The 19,014-nt window shown below is 32.6% G+C and overlaps 3 protein-coding genes across 4 annotated transcripts; all 3 read left to right on the top strand.

The window, feature by feature from the left end:
* LOC106110794 lies at positions 1 to 6,855 on the top strand. The gene is made up of 8 exons (XM_013292701.1): positions 1 to 113; positions 1,221 to 1,301; positions 1,998 to 2,189; positions 3,542 to 3,667; positions 5,464 to 5,608; positions 6,025 to 6,172; positions 6,412 to 6,484; positions 6,616 to 6,855. Exons 1-8 carry the CDS (start codon positions 109 to 111, stop codon positions 6,836 to 6,838), a joined length of 993 nt encoding a protein of 330 aa, XP_013148155.1. The 5' UTR covers positions 1 to 108; the 3' UTR covers positions 6,839 to 6,855.
* Positions 6,856 to 7,647: 792 nt separating this feature from the next.
* LOC106110885 (probable trans-2-enoyl-CoA reductase, mitochondrial) lies at positions 7,648 to 10,280 on the top strand. Its single transcript, XM_013292832.1, has 3 exons — positions 7,648 to 8,065; positions 8,230 to 9,057; positions 9,392 to 10,280. Exons 1-3 carry the CDS (start codon positions 7,825 to 7,827, stop codon positions 10,237 to 10,239), a joined length of 1,917 nt encoding a protein of 638 aa, XP_013148286.1. The 5' UTR covers positions 7,648 to 7,824; the 3' UTR covers positions 10,240 to 10,280.
* Positions 10,281 to 10,491: 211 nt separating this feature from the next.
* Positions 10,492 to 18,881, top strand: LOC106110883. 2 transcript variants are annotated; one of them, XM_013292831.1, is made up of 15 exons: positions 10,492 to 10,798; positions 10,916 to 11,044; positions 11,590 to 11,672; positions 11,830 to 11,910; positions 12,155 to 12,275; positions 12,844 to 12,901; positions 14,125 to 14,243; positions 14,443 to 14,670; positions 14,866 to 15,042; positions 15,747 to 15,949; positions 16,583 to 16,715; positions 17,318 to 17,455; positions 17,751 to 17,869; positions 18,111 to 18,224; positions 18,680 to 18,881. In XM_013292831.1, the coding sequence occupies exons 1-15, from the start codon at positions 10,702 to 10,704 to the stop codon at positions 18,860 to 18,862; spliced, it is 1,983 nt and encodes a 660-aa protein (XP_013148285.1). In that variant the 5' UTR covers positions 10,492 to 10,701; the 3' UTR covers positions 18,863 to 18,881. The 2 variants fall into 2 exon arrangements, with proteins under 2 accessions (XP_013148285.1, XP_013148284.1); XM_013292830.1 differs by having other exon boundaries at positions 10,916 to 11,059.
* The last annotated feature ends 133 nt before the right edge of the window (positions 18,882 to 19,014 follow it).

The following is a 19,014-nucleotide window of genomic DNA, read 5'->3' as shown; positions in this document are numbered from 1 at the left end:
AGAATGACGTGAATCACATTATTTGAACAATTTGTATATCCATTATTTCCTATACGATAACTGTTAAATATTTGAATATGGAGTTTTAAAAATAAAACCGACGAAGAAATGCCGTAAGTATATTTTTTTAATTTCTACCGTCAAATATAATGGAAAATTAATTAGCAGTAGCAATTGTAGGTAATTAAATAATAACAAATGGCGTTGTAATATCAAATAATAAGGCTCGTGCTAGTGGTGCGCACGAGAACTTAGAATGTTGCATGTGCCTTGATTACAAGGCATGTAACAATATCATGATCTTAATTGATATTATACTTGACGCAAAATAACCATAACAATTCCGTGATAGAAACAAATACATTGAAATATAAAAAACGAGATTACGCCGGCGACTCCGTCCACTTAAAATTAAACAAGTAAGTAACCTGTAAATTTCAAATTTCATCGATATCGGTACAGTACTTTAGGCTACAAACTAACATCCATCCATCCAAGCTTTCGCATTTGTAAGATTAATAAGATATAACTATAAGTAGTAACTTAGAAGGGTATGCCAAAATTGAATAAAACATTCTTGGCACATTTTTCTAGCTTCGTATCTATAAGTCTACGTTAACTATTTACAATTACTACCACGCTGCCACATTTCTATCGTTATGTTTAATACCTCTTTCTTTGCTTTTTATCCTTTTCAATTTGCTTGTTCACAGTGATTCAACAAGCATTTATTATTTAAAATAGTTCAATATTAACCTCTCGAAAATAAATTTATCAGTATTTCTTGGTACTGTTCTGTCCTGTGGTTAAATGCCGTCCGCTTTTGACCTTCGGCATAGCGCCATTCTCAGCGTAGACTTTCAAGTCAACACGTTACTTGAGTGAACTGCGACAAATGTGGGTGGAGCTCATTACAAACCTACTCGCTTATATTAAAATACGAATTTACCGTATTGTTAGATTAAATTTGGTACATTTGTTACGTTATTAAAGTATTGGAAAACCGATTATATAAGTTATCAACTGATAAACACGCTTCTTTTGACATTTCATGAGTTTTCTTTACTAGTTTGATGTCTTTCTATACAAAAAGTGATCAAACTAAGCTTTAGAATTGTTTGTGTTTTTTATTATACGGCGCCTTTCATAAGCTGCAATAAAGTTGCAAACGTCCATGTATTTTTTGTATTTGTATAACTATAACATTTGTATTGTTACAGAGAGGATAAATACTCTTGGAGAAAAATCGGAGAATGGAGGACACGATACTCCAAGCTATATTCTACGCCGAGCATATCGCTGTTAGTAAAACATTAATAATTAAATGATTTTAATCAACTTGTAATCCTTATTGTTCTTAGAAGTATGGTTCTGATTAATATTTCGCTTATTCGATACCAGTTATTTCAACGATAGATGGCGCTTTTATGTTTAATACGGTGTTTAAATTGGAACATGAAACTGGAAAGTAATAACATCCTTATTATGCAATTTTATTTGACGTTATATAATATCGTATCCGTTAACAAATAAAAGTTAAAAGTCGGTCACTAAGACCCAAACAAATATCTCGAGCATAGAATAAGCACAACAAAATTGTGAGTCATCCGCCGTGAGTCACGGATGTTGAGAAAAAGTCAACACAGAACCTTCGCAGACTCCAATACTACTTCTTAGTCTCCACAAAAACATTAACGAATAATCAATGTTTACGAGCATTCAGTAATTTACAACTTCTTAATATTTCATTCTCAATAACTATTTCTGAAAAGTAGATTTCTTGTGAAAAGTTTTAACGACATGTAATTTCATTTTGACATTTCGCTTTAAGGTTATTTTTATGAATATGATTTAATAATGATTTATTCTTTTTATATGACCGTCTGATCTAATTACAAATAACTTCTCAGTTTTATGCATTGGCTTGTCATAAATTACGCTGTTTATAAAAACAGGATAAACACGGAATATAATGTGTTTATTGATTTTGCTTTTAGAAAGTCCAAAGAAGATGTTAGCCGTATATCATTTATGGGCAATGAAATCGACCCATACGCAATGCTTCTGCAAAAGATGAGATCCTTAGGGTTAAACGAGGAATCCAAATCGAAAGAATCATCATCACAAAGTTTGTCAACTTTCGTATCAGCACTTAATGAGATGTACGACTTGAAGAGAAACAGTGAACTGTATGTATAGCATTGTTTACTCACGAAACATTATTAGTTATAAAACAAATGAACACTTTTTTAAGAAAAGGTGAAAGTACTGTTGTGTCCATAATAACCATTATCTATCCATATTATAATATCCATTATATTCAGGCCATAGCCATTTTTATGTAGAGCTTATTTTAATAAAACGTAAACTTCATTCTTCTGTAAAACTAAAAAAAAATCACACCTTTATTAACACTCTGGGATACAATTAATCTTTATTCTCGAATAGCGATATAATTTACGTTCCACTGAGACAGGTACTAGCAAGTAAACCAGTTCTACACAAGCGCCAGCCAGTAATCTCGATTTCAATATAGTATAGGGTATAGAGGTAAAAGAGGCGAATGTACACTCAGCTGCACCTTTACAAAAGTTTAAAAAACAACTTTAACTTCAAGAATACGTACTTGCGTATCCACTTGTTTGCTTCCCAATAAATTATGTACTATTGAAGGATACGGGAATACGTATTTTTTTAAACCGAAAGCGTATTTAAGTTTCCAAAGCTCTATAAACGTATACTTGTTTTTGTAGCTGACTGTACACAGGCCAAGCGATCTTTGGCCTTATAGGTGAGGTTACACCACTAACAGCAAAGCGAATTACATTTGATTCATAACGAAGTACATTCATTTGCAAATATTTATTGTACATATTTAATCGCAGTTTTATTTTAGCAACTATACAAAAACATATGTTGTTTTTTGGGTTATGGAAACAAAAACAAAATTTCAGTTAAAAAGTTTTTCCATGTAAACATGTAAACATCGATCAAAGCTGTCTATCGTATCTGAAAATCAAATAAAACATGTTGGTAACACGTGGCAACTCCTTGTATGATAATTCATAGCACTAAAACCATATCTATAATGTTGCCATTCAGTGAGCTATAAGTTGTGTAACATATACATTCGTCAAGAATTAAAATGACTTCACGGTACTGTATGAGGAAGTTATGGCAAGTTATTAATCGCACAGACGACGTTATACGTCCTTTATCTATATAATTTATATATTAGCTGTTGCCCGAGACTTCATCCACGGACCATGCAATATTAAAATAAAACAACCTACAATATGACCGTCTACGTCAGGCCCATATTGGTTTAGTGAAACTCCGGTCGAAATCGGCCCAGCCGTTTCAGAAATTACTCGGAACAAACGCGGCTTCCTAACAGACAGACAAATTTTTTTAAATGCGATTTTCGTTATCAGGAACGCAAATACGTCATCATCCCGAAATCTGAATTTTTTCTTTATTACAATCACACACTCCAATTTTATTATACAATACAGATTATTAAATTTCTTGTATTTCCCAGTTTCCAGGACTTGGGTGTTCACGATACGATGCTGTTGAATTTAGTTCGACAACAAAGTTCTGAATTGAGAGAGTCACAAGACCAAACCATAGATTTACCGCGAGAACATCATAATGACACCGAAAGGTTGGTATCCTTGTGCATTTATATAACCTTCAATTTAAGTAAATAAAATATAATTCAAATCGTTATTTTTACATTTGCAATGTTTCATGTACATTATTATTACGAAGAGGACAAATTCAATATTTTTTTTATTGATTTCAAAATTTATTTGCCTGTACCAAATGCCACAATGCTAGAACAATACAACAGTGGTAAAGCCCACGTTTACGTTTATCTTCGCACTAATGGGCAGGCTCGCCCTGTGTATTACCACGACCACACAGAAGACAGGCGTGAAGTGGAAGGAATTCCGCGTTTCGTCTGATCAGTGTGCCGGAAGCCAAGTTTAGTCCCGTTTCTTTTCCATTCTCTTCTTAAGAGGGAAGGATGACAAGGAAAAGTGGATTTAACGGTGGAGAATACGCATAGAAAGGGGAAAAATTCTGTTTTTATGCGTCTCCTCTTTAGTTGATTAAGGATAGGCAACGCATCTATGGGCAGCAGTCGTATCATTCAGGTGACCGCTTGCTCGTTTCCCATCACATAATTGAAAAAAAAACAATCTAGCTAACATAAACCGCACAAGAAAATATAAAGTGCACCCGTACTTTTAATTAAATATTAGTTTTTATTACTATCAATTCATATATTTTTAGCGATCTAATGTTATGCAACTGCGCTAAAATGTGTCAGTGTTGCAATAACGTGCTAAAATATTTATTAGTGAAAATGAGTGGATACTTACCGCATTACTTTCACTCGCTCGATACAATTACAAATAATATAACTTTCTCACACTTATCACTTAACAATACACGATCGTTACCATGACAACTGTTATGATAGAGGTTACGTCACTATTGTGCTGACGCACTTCGACTGGCTTAATATTTTAGCAGTCCCTTGTTGTATACTAGCTTTCGCTCAAGACACCCTCCGCGTGTTATTTTAAAAAAACAAAAGAGAGTAGCCTATGTATTTTTACAGACTATCCTCTATGCCCATGCCAAACCGAGATTCATTCAGCCATTTAGGCAACAAACTCACAAACATCCATCCATCTAAACTTTTGTATTATTATTAGTAAGATATCTTAGTTACTTTATTTTTCTACAGTGTCTATTAAACAATAGACGGTTTCATATGATCTAGTTAGATTATTTTTAAAATTGTTGAAATAATAATGGATTATGCATGTAAAAATTAATCACGCTTCAACATGGCGCAGTCAGTCGGATTTGAACTTACGCTCGGATTTACAAGCAGATCGCTCGATGTATATGAGGGAGATAACCCCTCTTGTAATTTTTTATATTCAATTATGTGTTATTTGTCTGAATATTATGGTACTACGTCACAGTTTGTATAAAACTCAGAATAACAATAATAAACATCGAGTTAATCGATTCTATTACTATTACTTCCGTTTCCTTATATTTTTCTAACAATATTTTTGTTTTAAATAAAGATAAATGTATTGATAAATAGCACAGATTAACAAATAACTTTTAAGAATACAGAATATATCAAAAATAGTTAAAAAGTAACACTATGAATTCATAGTTTTAACACTATGTAACCTTGTATCTATCCTTATTTTATACTTCAAGTTAACACTTTTTCTGCAACTTATTGTTTCTAGTATTTCAATTTCAAGTTATTAGTAAACAAACATTTTTTATAACTTATGAGTCAAAATTTTATGTATGTAATGTATTTAATTTTGGTATCCCACTCTAGAAATACTCGTATTTATTTTCTGTTTCAACCTCTTAAAAACCAGGGACAGGAAAGTTTACGTTTTTTTTTATTTTCAGTGAAACAACGGAAACTTGCAATCACGGCATGAGCATTCGTATGACGGACAGAAGCGTATCACGTTCGAGATTCTCCAGAGTATCGACACGACGCGATATGGACATCCCTTCGATACTCGCACATACAGCCAACATTTCAGCACCGGTTTGATACTGCTACTAGAATTACGTCATTTTATTTTTTTTTATAGAATTTTTTTTTCTCTGTAACAATTGGTAATAAAATGTATGGATTCCCTTGCGCCATTTTGTTTTGACACTATGCCAGTTGATTAATAGACTAGTTATTGAGCGCTACTGAACAACTGTACTGGCCATGTGTAAACCGGACATTATTTGTAATAATGTATAGGTATCTGTAACAATCATTTGTCCAGCAGTAGGTTGACACAGGTTATACAAAAAGTGACAGAACGAATGTAGATAGAGAAAATAAATTAAAATGCAGTAATAATCTAAAATTGTTTAATATACCAACTACATGTTATAATTATAATAGCTATAATGCTTGACTTAGTTTTTAATCAAATTTAGTTTTAACATAGTTCGCATTAATTCTAGGAACCGCAACCGGGTCTACCGATATTCGAAAAAAAACCCTCCGTCCATCCTGTTGAACTACCAAAGTGGTCTATACGTCGCTCAGTCTGCCCCGTTTGCTCACAGAAGTGGAAAGATAAAAGCTTCTTGAAGAACATTAAATACTCTGGTAATAAAAAAATGCACTTTGCTTTAATCTTACTAACATGTTGTGAAAACTATTCACAACTATTTACTTCTTTATTGAAAGAAGGTTAATTAAAAGAGAAAACAACAAGTATCTCTTGATTAAATACTCATTAACTCATATTATTTTATTATTTAAAGATAAACATAAATATATTATACTTAAGGGTAGATATTAAGAATGTCAAACAATTATTTAATCTGTAAAAAATTAACCGACAGGACTGAAACGAAATTCGTCTGTTTTATTACCATCTGTGGTGGCTCCAGCAAGACTTAGGACTATCCGAGAATAGTTAGTATTAACAAATTAATTAATATTGCAAATAATTAGTTTTTAAACATTCAGAAAGGAAACTCTTTATCTAATGTGAGTATAGAATGCCACTTATTTTGAAGAGAGGTTAATTATTTTCATTTTTTAAGTGCACCCCGGCCCCTGTCTTCAGAAATTAGAGAACTCAACTCATCTCGCGGTTCTTTCCGCAACTCAAGTGGTTCCTGGCAATTAGTTCGAGCTCGCCGTATTCGAATACCTAAATCGCTTTTGCCTATTGAAGAAAAAAAATTATCTAATTCTAATGTAACTCGCAGTAGAATTAATGTAGAACAACGACTGAAAAAGTTTTTATCGAACAATAATGAATAAATTTTATTTAAATGTTAGTTGTGTTTAAATTATTTTTTTAGTGCTTTGATTATATTAAGATTTGAGATTCAATAAGTACTGGGACAGTAGTTAAAAAAGAATGTTCAGCGCGATAAGAGGGACGCGATTATCAATCATGTCTAAAAAACCGTCTTAAAAAACATTCAAGTACAAAACAAATACAAAAAAGCGCATCATAAAAACACGCAGAAACTGGCAGAAACTATAAAAAACGAAACAAACATAAAAATAATGTTACATTTACATAATATGATACGATTTCCTTCCCAAACATTAGAAATCAGATTTCTTATTGGACTGCAACAATCGAATCTAAACTTCCTATATACAGAATAGAGTCCATAAAGTAAAATAAATCAAATGAATGATGAGGCTTATCAAAAGATACGTAATCTTACTAAAATTATAAATGGGAAAGTTTAGATGGATGGATTGAAGTTTGTTAGAGTTTGTAGCCTAAACAGATGAACGGGTGTCGATAAAATTTAGCATATATGTAGGGGATAGTCTGGAAGGACACATGCGCTATTCACTTTTGTATTTTTTAGTTCCACGCAGACGGAGTCGCGGGCGAAAGCTAGTATAAAACGTTCCTTATTGTAACTGTTTTCATCAGTATGTAACTATTTTGTAGCATGTTCACCATGACAACCAGATGTTAACGCCGCAAAATTACCCGGAAATTCAATTTTTAAGTACTGCTACGGCGCACCCTAGATTGTTTGCATACAAACACAGTTTTTTTACACAATATACACAAACTATTTCCCCATAAGTATTTGGCAACACTGCTTGTCATCTGTCAACGTCAACAAAATTTTCTCGAAATGAAAAGTTTACCAACAACCTAATAATTAATAAATAAAATTCCTATAGTTGCAATAGCTTAAAACGCTGAAAAACCTTATAAGGTTTACTAAAATAAACTACACCATCACTCAATTAAATATTGTATACAGATAAAGATGGGTCATTTGCCTTTGACTAAAAATATGTTATCATTCGTCAAAGTATTTAATAAATCTTCTGTAAATTTGGTGAATATTAGAAATTTAATGTCTAAACAGCTAGTTTATAATGAATTTGGAGATCCTCTAAAAGTAGTGAAGTTTAAAGAATGCCAAGTGCCGCCTCTCGGACCTCAAGATGTATTGGTGCGAATGTTAGCTGCACCGATTAACCCTGCTGATATAAACACCATTCAAGGTATTGATTGATTTTCACAAGTCTTTTTGCATGCTTGTTTCATTTAATTTAAAAAAAACAAGGATAAAATGGATTTAATGCAAATCAGGTATTATTGCTACATATTGCTTGTAATTAACTATAGTATTAATTTATTATATTAATTTTGTATTATTTCTTTACAGGAAAATATCCGGTGAAGGTGAATCTGCCAAGTATTCCTGGTAATGAAGGTGTAGGAATTGTTAAAGAGGTTGGTAAAGATGTCAAAGAAATAAATACTGGTAATAAAGTAATTCTTACTAAACCGGTTCAAGGAACTTGGAGGAATATTGCACTATTTAAGGAGAATGTTTTAAAAGTAATTCCTGATGATTTAGGATTAGTTGAAGCTGCAACCTTAACGGTAAACCCATGTACTGCTTATAGAATGTTAACTGATTTTATACCTGTCAAAGATGGTCTTGTGGTGATACAAAATGGAGCGAATAGCGCCTGTGGACAAAATGTAATACAAATTTGTAAAGCATGGGGTGTGAAAAACATAAACATAGTCAGAAATAGACCTGAAATAAAGCAGTTGAAAGAGTATTTGCAATGCTTGGGAGCTACTTATGTACTTACAGAGGAAGAATTGCGATCTACAAATATCTTCAAAGACAAATTTATTGAAAAACCCTCCTTGGCTTTGAATTGTGTAGGAGGTAAAAGTTCTTTAGAAATGTTGAGGCATTTACAGAAGTCGGGAAAAATGGTAACTTATGGTGGAATGTCAAGAGAACCAGTTAGTATCCCAACTTCTGCTCTCATTTTTAAGAATCTATCTTTCTATGGTTTTTGGATGACTGCTTGGAATGAGAAGGCAAGTCCAAATGAAAAAAATGACATGATGAATGATATCATATCAATGATGTCTTGTGATAATATTAAAGGCCCTAAACATAAAATGGTAAAATTAGAAGATTACCAAGAAGCTATAGGCAATGCTCTTTCACCGCAGGGCTTCACTGGTTGTAAATATATCTTAGATTTTAGTTAAATTATTCGTTATTTTGTCAATATTATTTTAGATGTATAATAATACATACACATTGTAATTGCATTTATGGAATAAAGGGCTTTAAAAGTTGTGTTTTTTTAATTATCATAAAACATAAGAGGTAATATTTTAGAACAAGAGTTGTATATCCAAAACTGAAGAAAAACTGTCTAGTCATTTTATAACATGTGACCAATGCCAATCAATCATCTAAAAGGTTTTTAAGATAAAGTTACCAAAAATATATATTTTTTATCCTAATTCATATCGCATTTTTTTTTCTTGCAATTGTTTTTATTTGATTTCAGGTAAAGGCTGCTGTTTACCCTCATTACCCCATGTTCCTGGAGATGAAGGAGTAGGGGAAGTTGTTGAGATAGGTAGAAATGTATGTGCTGTGAAGCCAGGGCTTAGAGTTGTCGTGACTTCCCGGTTTCTGGGCACATGGAGATATTATGGAACATTTCATGAGAGGGATATACACATTGTGTCTCCACTTATACCACTCCCGGAAGCATCAATGATAACTTTTGCTCCATGTGAAGCTTACAGAATGATAAATGATTTTCGAGTTGTAACACCAGGAGAAACGATCATTCAAAATGCTGCTAATAGTCCATGCGGTCAGTATATTATACAGTTGTGTAAAATTTGGGGCATTAATACGATTAACATCGTTGCAAATCGTTGTGGATATAAGAACATGAAACAACATTTATTAAATCTCGGCGCGACAGCTGTTTACACATTGGAAGAAGCTGAAGAATTGACAACCTTTGATACATCAGTAACGCGACCCATCTTAGCATTGAATTGCTTAGGTGGTAGATACGAAGATGTTTTACTAAATATATTGGATAAATTTGGTACTATAATTTACTATGGTTGCGCTTATGATTTGCCGATGTTAAAGCAAGGCTGGCGTTGCGATGTATCCTTTCAGAGATTTCGATTATGCGATTGGAATGCTAAAGCTACAAGCATTGAAAGAAGTACTATGTTGAATCAAATAGTACAATTAACAGCTATTGGAAGATTAAAATCGCCGTCATATGAACCCGTTCAACTTTGTGATTATGTTCGTGCTTTTTCAAATACTTGTCATTGCGAAGCATTTTCAAATGTAAACTATGTTTTTGATTTTACGATACCTTGATATGTACTTTTGCGGCTTTATAATAAAATATTTATCGACTACCCTATCTTAATTTGCATAACATTGAGAATTTTTGAGCTATTTCTTAACCTACGAAAATATAGCTAAATAAAAGTTTTTTTTTGTTATTATCGGAAAAAATAGTGTTTTTAATTTTGTAAAAAGTTTTACTTTGGCACAAAGTTCATAACTCTTGTCACTTTTGAAAAAACTAAAAAAAACACAACAGCTGATTTGGAATGTCAATCTGTCAATGTCATTTCTTAAGTCGTAATTGTAAACATGGTATTAAATAAATAAAAACTTTGAAAGATTTTATAGGCATACATTTATCAAAGTACTGATATTAAGTGATTTAATATATAAATATTACTTTTAAAAGTAGTTTATTCTAAACATTCCTTAGTATATTGGTTAGATATCTTTTAAAGTACGGTACAACTTCAATGAAAACCTGATATAATGACGGATAAAGGCTCCTTTGAAACATATGAGTATACCGAAGGGAATGAGGATGATCAATTTTTTTTAGTACAAGATGATGGTAGTTTCCTCAGTTGTAAGTATAGAACAGACAACATAAAAAATTTAGTAGGAGACTCATTTTTTCCTTTGAAACTGATTGTCATCTTAATAGGAACTAAGTAGATTGCCTTTACATAGAATTCTGTTTCAGTAAGTAATAGACAAGTTCAATATTTAACTCAAGGACAAGATATCAAAGAGGTTGTCAATAATGGTCAGCCTTGTGAAATGTTTGATGTCACATCACCACAACTGCTACTGGGTGACAACTCAGCTGAAGGTATTTCCATTCCTGGTTTGTATATATTATACTTTCTGCTCTATGTATATTGATAATGAAATGGTAGCTGTTTTCAGTGACAGTGTCTAATGGAAAAAAAATCGTAGCAATTAGCTTATGTGTTTGTTAAGTGCAAAATACAAATATATTTTTGGTGCCGCTCGGTTGGTAACAAGTTAAACAGTGTTCTTCCAGACTATGTTCTATGTATGTGACAAATTTTATCGCAATCTGTGGAGCTGTTCTGGAGATATGTAGTTACAAATATCCTTCCATACATCCAAAAGGAAACATTCGTATTTTTGTATGTATTGGATTAACTCAAAAACTACTGAGCCAATAAAAAAAAATCTTTTACCATTAATGAGATATGTTATCAATGAGAACATATGCAAATTTTTTATTCAATGCGAACAAAGTCACGAGTCACAGCTAGTTTGTAATAGTATTTCATTTATGTGTGTTTGACTTCAATAAAGTTACCAATTCTTTGATTGATATGTTCATTTTTCATTCACACATTCAAAATGCATTTTATTTTCCAGATCAGTTAACATTACCAAACGGTGAAACTATTATTATTGCTGACAACTATCTTTTACAAGAGTCTAATACTATTGAAGAGCAGGTAAATATCACACTATATTAAGTCAAAAGTTGGTTTTAGATATATCTTCATTTAACTTACAAATGTTGGTTAAATATTCTAGAAAGATAGTGTGACAACTGCTCTCCCCTTGTGACATCTATTGTGTGAATTGTCAATCACTTAATTTTATTTACAGGTAGTACAGCAAGATGAAGAACCAAAAAAAGATAAAACAAAAGAGGTTAATATAATGCACAAAACCGATGATTGCACTGAGGTAGAATTACAAGAATCACTAGTCATATTACATTAATATTATAAATGCGAAAGTTTAGATGGTTGTTTGTTAGAGTATGTAGCCTAAACGGCTGAATGGTTTTGATGAAATTTGAATGTGGAGGATAGTCTGGAACAACACATAGACTATTCAGTTTTGTTTTTTTTTAATTCCACGCAAAGTCGCGAGCAACAGCTAGTTTTATTCATATGTCTAGGTAATGGTAAGCATTATATTGTTTTAGATAACATTAAGTGATGAACAGTTCCACACTCTGGAACAAAAAGGACGGATTCTTCTAGAAACAAATGACAAAGTATATATCCTTGATACATCAGGACTACATGATATAACAACTAATGACAGTAAGTTTATTTTTAAAATATTAATAGATTTTTGTTAATCTTACTTTTTACTTATATTATAAGTTTAGATGGATGGATATTTGTTAGAGTTTGTAGACTAAACGGCTGAACGGTTCTCGATGAAATTTGGCATAGATGAAGAGGATAATCTGGAAGAACACATAGGCTACTTACTTGTGTTTTTTTTTTAATTCCACGCGGACGGAGTCGCGGGAGAAAGCTAGTTTACTAATATTTCCTTTAATCATTTCAACTAAGCTCGATGCATTTGCTAGGATATGGTTGACGATAATAGTCGAATGGCAGGATTCAAACCCTCGACCACAAGATCGGTAGTCCATACCCCAAACTATTAGGCTATTGGCGCTTTATTAAAATAAGTTCATAATATAAAATCTTTAACTTACATCCGAACTCAGAGTCATGTAGTGTTCTCCTTTGTGTTTTAGTATAAGAAAGGACTCCTAAGTGACTTTGTTTTGTAATGTTCAAAGTTCGATGGTCCTTCGTGCCGGATAGTACAAAATACAAGTATTTTCTTGTAATTAAAATTTAATGCTTGTTCCAGAATTAATACAAAAGTTTAAATGTCCAGAGGGAAGTAATGATTGCGAAGATGATACAAGGCAAGTTAAAAAAGTTGTTTAAAGTGACTAGTAAAGGCTTTTATACTTAGTTGAAGTGACCTCTATTGGGTATTTGTTTTAGCTGTTGTCCACGACTTCGTCCGCGTGGACATTAAAAGTTAAAAAATTACGTTCGTTCCTTTTTTCAACCTATTACCTAAAGTATTACGATAATAGTAATCTATCTACATAATAACAAATCTACTGATGCCAGATTCCAAATTTCTAAGCCCGGTAGTTCGTGAGCTGATTTTTCGGTTACCCTTATTGTTTGTGTTCGCGATATCTTCTAAACTATTAGTCCAATTTAAATACTATAAAGGACAATTTTATTCTACATTAAATTTTCCTGTATGTTACGTATTTTCTATGTCTTGACTAATAAAACTATTTACGGCCTAGGTTTTCCTTTTGCATTCTCTTTTGTTCCAATCCTATGTATTTTGTCTACTAAGTGTTTATTTATCTCAATATCTATCTTCTTTATTTCATTTATAAATGTATGTGTTAGTTCTTCCTTCTCGTTTTCGTGTTTAGAGGTTTCGTTCTCAGGTAGTCCAAATAAAATTATGTTATTTTTTTTTCTGTCTCCAAATACTCGATTTTTTCTCTTAATAAAACCATTTCTTCCTTTAATTTTTTATTTTCTTCTATCAACGGTGGTAATTTTTCCTCCATTTGAATTGAGAAGTTTTCATTTATTTCTTTTATTTGGATTGCTATTTCATATTATACTTAATATATTGCAGCAATTTTTGTAAATCCATTTGCATGTATATATAATTGTATGAAACGGAACGCTTTATAATAAAATCTATGAATTTTCTGTTACTGGCAACTATTTTGGTGCAATTGACATATGTCAAAGTCGTAATCAAGGTTTGTTTATATTACTTGACAATAAAGGATATTTGTAAGTACCCTCAAGCAAATAATAATTAGCAAATACGATATTTACATTCTTAGTTTCCATCCATATTCTTATTTTGATTACAGTGATTTTTTGTTTAAATTGAATAACATTTAAACACTTACAAGGGGATGTACTTTTTCTTTTGTTTGGCGAACTGTAACTTAATATTAGAAACTTTGTGTAATAATTAGTGCATATCTAATGTGATGTACTTTGTCTTCTTGTCTCTCTCGTTCTCTTTCTCTCTCTCTCTCTCTCTCTCTCCGTCCCTCTCATACATAATCACAACAATAATTATTTTTTCATATAGTTTGTCAAGCAATCAGGATAAAATACAGTTACATATTGAAGGAGGTGGTGTTAAATTTTCGAAAGAGATTTTCGGAGACCATAGCTCATACATAATGAACATAAATCCTAAACAACATGGTAAGTATTTTTCTCTTATTGTCAGGATATTCACGCCCAAATTTATTAGAACAAGATAGTAACGAGATTATAATATTTACCTGGCAGAAGAACTTGGAGGGAGCTTAAACATTAGAATTATTTCTCTGTAAATATTAAACTAAGCCAATTCATTACTTCATTATTTTTAAACATTAACTATATTAATTGATTTTTTTAGATGAATCTATGGAAGTCTCAACTCTTGATGTAACAAATCAGACAGTTAATGAAATCGAAAGTGACACAACACAAAATGATACGAATAATGAAAGTACAGTCGATACGAAATGTGAACAATTGCCAAGTGATGATAACGAAAATGTCGATTCAAAATTGAAGGATATTTTGAAAACATCAAAAACAAAAAATCTTATGTTTAAAGTCAGTACTAACATCGCATTTAAAGGTATAAATTTTCCGACGTTTAAAAGTAAAGCCAACATTCGATGGGCGTGAGACAAAGAAGGATAGAGAGAGTGAGAGACAGAGAGAGATGGGGAGAGTGAGAGAAAAGACATATTATACTTTTATAGCTCAGTTTATTATTGGCTGTAATATTATCTTTTTTCCTCTGAAGTTCTAAAATGACATGTATTTTCAGATATTCCAAGGAAAATAGTTTTGGGCGAGACAATGAGTGGCAAGAAATTGTTCGCTAAAATAACAAAATTGAACGCAATCGATTTATCAGTAACACAAGATTCATCTATATATGAACAGCGAGTTTTTCGAAAAAACGTTTTCGTTAACAACACCAAGGAAAAGAAAGTAAAAAAAAGTACGCGTTACTTATATACTTTACAAGTATTTAAATAATTACTTAAACATATACATTTATAATATTAGTAAGATTCAATATCCATAGTAACAAACATTTTATATCATGCTATTGATTTGCATACATTTGAAAATGAAGAAGCCGTCCTATAGAATGGATTGTTATATTCTTAGCTGTCTTATAGCAGGGGTGGCAAACCACTGGCATGCGTGCAATAAATGCCACAAGACATATTATTTCGCCACGTCGGTAATCATAATAACACTACGATAAAATTATGAAGTAGATACACAATGGAATTGATGTAATAATCAGTCAAAAGTTATTCGACTTAACACGTCTAATACCGCATTAAAATTAAATAAAAAAATGGTGTTTTGATGCATACACATTTGCCACCCCTGTCCTGTACGATGGATTTTTATATTCCTGGTGTTATGAAATGGGTATTTACATTCCTATTTGTCCTATGAGTATATAAGAGGGAAGGATGGGTAGGAAAAGTGGATTTGACGGCGGAGGAGACGCATAGGAAGGGGACATATCCTGTATATGTGCGTCTCCTCTTCCGTTGATTAAGGGTATGCAGCGCATTTGCAATTGTGGATGTCTATGGGCAGCGGTCGCTACGCCGTTCTTGCGGATTCAGGTGGCCGCTTGCTCGTTTGCTACCTTATTATATAAAAATAGCATGTTTTGTGCAGACAGTGTGAGCGCGGAGGAGCAGCTGTTGGAGAGCGTGGTGCGGCAGTGGTGGGAGTGGCGCGAGGGCGGCGGCGGGGGCGGCGCGGGCGGCGTGCGGTGCAGCGCGCTCGACGTCGCCTCCGCGCACACCACCGTCATGCAGCTTCTCAAGATACCGGAATTCAAGAGCTCCGTCCTCGATCGGAATATTGTCGTCACAAAGGTATAGTCCATTACACTTTTGATGGAACTTTTGTGGAATGATTAAAAAAAAACATTATTGACATATTTTTACTTTTACGATATTTTTAATTTTAAGCGAATGGTTTTAAAGTAGGTACAGACGCAGAAATTCTTGGTATTCTTACAGAAAAAGCTTTATTCCTTGCAACGAGACAACCACCGCCTTTTAAAAAAAAAACTTGCTTAAAAACAGTCTTTTCGTATCACATTTAAACGCACCATTGTCTTAAAGAGTGTGTTACTGTTTTGAATATTCAATCAACTGTAGCTAAGGCCGGTGCCTTCTGAGGGGTCAGATACCCTGATTGTACGAGAAAATATGCCATAAACGTTTTGGTGTAAATAGTGTCGGAGTAATGTTTTGGTGTAAGTTAAACATGTCGGTATAGATCAGGGGTGGCGAACCAATAGCACGCGTGCCATAAATGGCACACGACTTATTTTGGGCACGTCGAAAATCATAAAAACACTACGAAAAAAATCTAATTAAGTATAACATGGAATTGGCGTAATAATCGCATAAAACAAAATTTTTCTATGGTCCGTCAAGACCGCATAAAACATTTAAAAAAAATGTACTTTGAAGCATAAATGTTCGCTACCCCTGGTGTAGGTAGTGTCGGAGCAAGACGAGCAGGGCGCGTACTCGAGCAGCGGACAGCCGTCGCTGGTGACGGGCCGCGTGGCGCCGGACGCGCGCTGCTTCCTGCACGAGCCGGATATGCTGCACATTATTAATACAACAGGTATATTTACCCCATTTTTTCTAAAAAAAACTTGTATAAAAACATGTTCTCATTTTTTTCTTTTATACTAATGTAGCTTTCGTCCGCGACTCCATAAGCGTGGCATAAAAAAGATAAGTGAGTAGCCTATGTGTTCTTCCAGACTATCCTTTACGTCTATGCCAAATTTCATCGAGATCCGTTCTGCCGTTTAAGGTACAAACTCTAGCAAATATCCATCCATCTAAACTTTCGCATTTATAATATTAGTATGACTATAAAGATGAAAGTTTTCTATGTATTGGAATAACTCAAAATCGGTATAGATTTCGAAAGTTTTCCCATTACAAAGCCAAGTTATTAGTGAGTAACATAGACTACGTTTGTTTTTTTTTCACGTGGACGAAGTCGCGAGCAAAGCCAGTAGTGAATAATAGAAACGATTTTTTTTTGTATTCTGACAGTGACGGAATCGTTTAGAAATACAAACTTACATTGCAAATTAGCGTTACAAGTGTTGTTAAAATTGAACATTTTTAATTATTTTTTGTTTTTTTTGTCTATACAATAGTATTAACGATCGCTCAACTTTTGTGTAATACGTTTTCTGTTAATATTTCCAGATGATGAACCGGATATCAAAAAGGGAGATGTTTCATTTATTGTTAATAGGAAAGATGATAATGTCTTACACATACACGTTAATGAAATGAAACGAGCAGACAATATACTGCGAGTGTCTATTACATTAAATATAAGGAGTAAGTTATAACAGATTATATAACTTCAAATTAAGCTATTTTTTATTATAATAAAAAAAAAACAAATAACCTATTTACCATAAACCATTATTACATAATTTCCGTGACTTTTACGCAAGTTTTCTTAATTAAAAAAAAAACAAAGACATGATTTCTAGGTTATAAAGAGTTACCCCTATAAAGCAAAAAATGTATATTATTTTGTAGTTAATTACTTTGTGTCATGTGTTTTTGTTATTTCTAATTGTTAAGCATTGTTTTTATTTATATTAATGTATATAAATTGTATGTATAGAGCTACCATCTAAAGTGATATCTGAAGAAAATAAAAGGAAACTTCCCGGTAAGGCGTTCGCTTGCCGCAACTGCGCCGCCATTTTTAATACTGAAGTCGAATTGAAGGAACATCAAAAGGTATAATTCGCTTGAAATGGTAAAAAAAAACATATTTTTCGTAACTAAAAATTGGGGAGAGGGGGTTTAAATCAGAAAATGGTTGTTTTATACACCTGTAATAGGTTTAGGTTACCGTAAATTATAATGGATGTATCCAGTAAATAATTAAAAGTTGTGTCTATGATTTTTTCAACGAATTCCAACAAATTGATTCATTGTTTTTACAATTGCCATATTATTTCCTGTTTTTTTTTTATAGACACAATGTTCGGATGTAGAGGATGCTTCAATAGATTTAGACAAGCTGGTGGCCGGGTACACTGTTGTCTTTGAAAACGGTAAAGACAAAATTTACCATTGTAATCAATGTAAAGTAAGTTAAATCAATTTTATATGCCAATGTTTTATACTACCTTTTGTATGTGATTTATTCCCCATAGAATTAAATAAAAATAGTAAAAAGTCTATGTGTTCTTCCAGACTACTAAAACTGTGTCAAATTTCAACGAGATCCGTTAAATTGTTTCGGTACCGTAACAATCATCCATTTATCCAATTTTTTACATTTAAAGCAATGAATTCCGACTTCAAAACAATGAATACCTACTTTTGGTATGCCTTTTTTAAGAAAAAACTCAAACACTACTATCAAAGAAAAATTCACGTAAATCGGATTTTATGCAGAGTAACCGATGTACATACATAAAAATCTATTAAATTGAGAACCTCCTTTTTTAAGTCGGTTAAAAGTACAGTAATACGGTGTTATTCAAATTTCCTATTAGAAATGGTTATCGAATGGAAATGTAAAAAAAACATATATTTCAGATGAAATTCGTCAAGTTACACAACTGTATAAAACATTTGAAAACTCATTACAACTCTGAGGTAACAAATGGCGACAGCTCCGGGGCACAGGCCAAAATACATAAGTGCAATATGTGTTCCTGCACTTTCAACCACCAACAGACACTAGTTAAACATATTGTCAACAAACATATAAACATATGAATAAAAAAAACTAAAATACTGTTTTTTTTACTTTAATGATCCGCAAATACAAAAAAAAGGTAACCTCTTTATAGAAATACTATCTTTTGCCCACAAATTCTTCTGTACCATATAAAAAAACTAAGTAAGTAGCTTAGGTTATTCCAGATTGT

Source organism: Papilio polytes, unplaced genomic scaffold (assembly GCF_000836215.1).
Source record: "Papilio polytes unplaced genomic scaffold, Ppol_1.0 DF824191.1, whole genome shotgun sequence".
In the NCBI taxonomy this organism is placed as follows: domain Eukaryota; kingdom Metazoa; phylum Arthropoda; class Insecta; order Lepidoptera; family Papilionidae; genus Papilio; species Papilio polytes.
This window is presented reverse-complemented; position numbering and strand designations above follow the sequence as displayed.

Coding starts and splice junctions, on each gene's coding strand:
- LOC106110794 (XM_013292701.1), top strand. Junction 1,302..1,997: donor TCTACGCCGAGCATATCGCT/GTTAGTAAAACA, acceptor TTTTGCTTTTAG/AAAGTCCAAAGAAGATGTTA. Junction 6,485..6,615: donor CTTAGGACTATCCGAGAATA/GTTAGTATTAAC, acceptor TCATTTTTTAAG/TGCACCCCGGCCCCTGTCTT.
- LOC106110885 (XM_013292832.1), top strand. CDS start 7,825: ATGGGTCATTTGCCTTTGACTAAAAATATGTTATCATTCGTCAAAGTA. Junction 8,066..8,229: donor TGATATAAACACCATTCAAG/GTATTGATTGAT, acceptor ATTTCTTTACAG/GAAAATATCCGGTGAAGGTG. Junction 9,058..9,391: donor ACCGCAGGGCTTCACTGGTT/GTAAATATATCT, acceptor ATTTGATTTCAG/GTAAAGGCTGCTGTTTACCC.
- LOC106110883 (XM_013292830.1), top strand. CDS start 10,702: ATGACGGATAAAGGCTCCTTTGAAACATATGAGTATACCGAAGGGAAT. Junction 12,276..12,843: donor TGATATAACAACTAATGACA/GTAAGTTTATTT, acceptor TGCTTGTTCCAG/AATTAATACAAAAGTTTAAA. Junction 17,870..18,110: donor AATTGAAGGAACATCAAAAG/GTATAATTCGCT, acceptor TTTTTTTTATAG/ACACAATGTTCGGATGTAGA.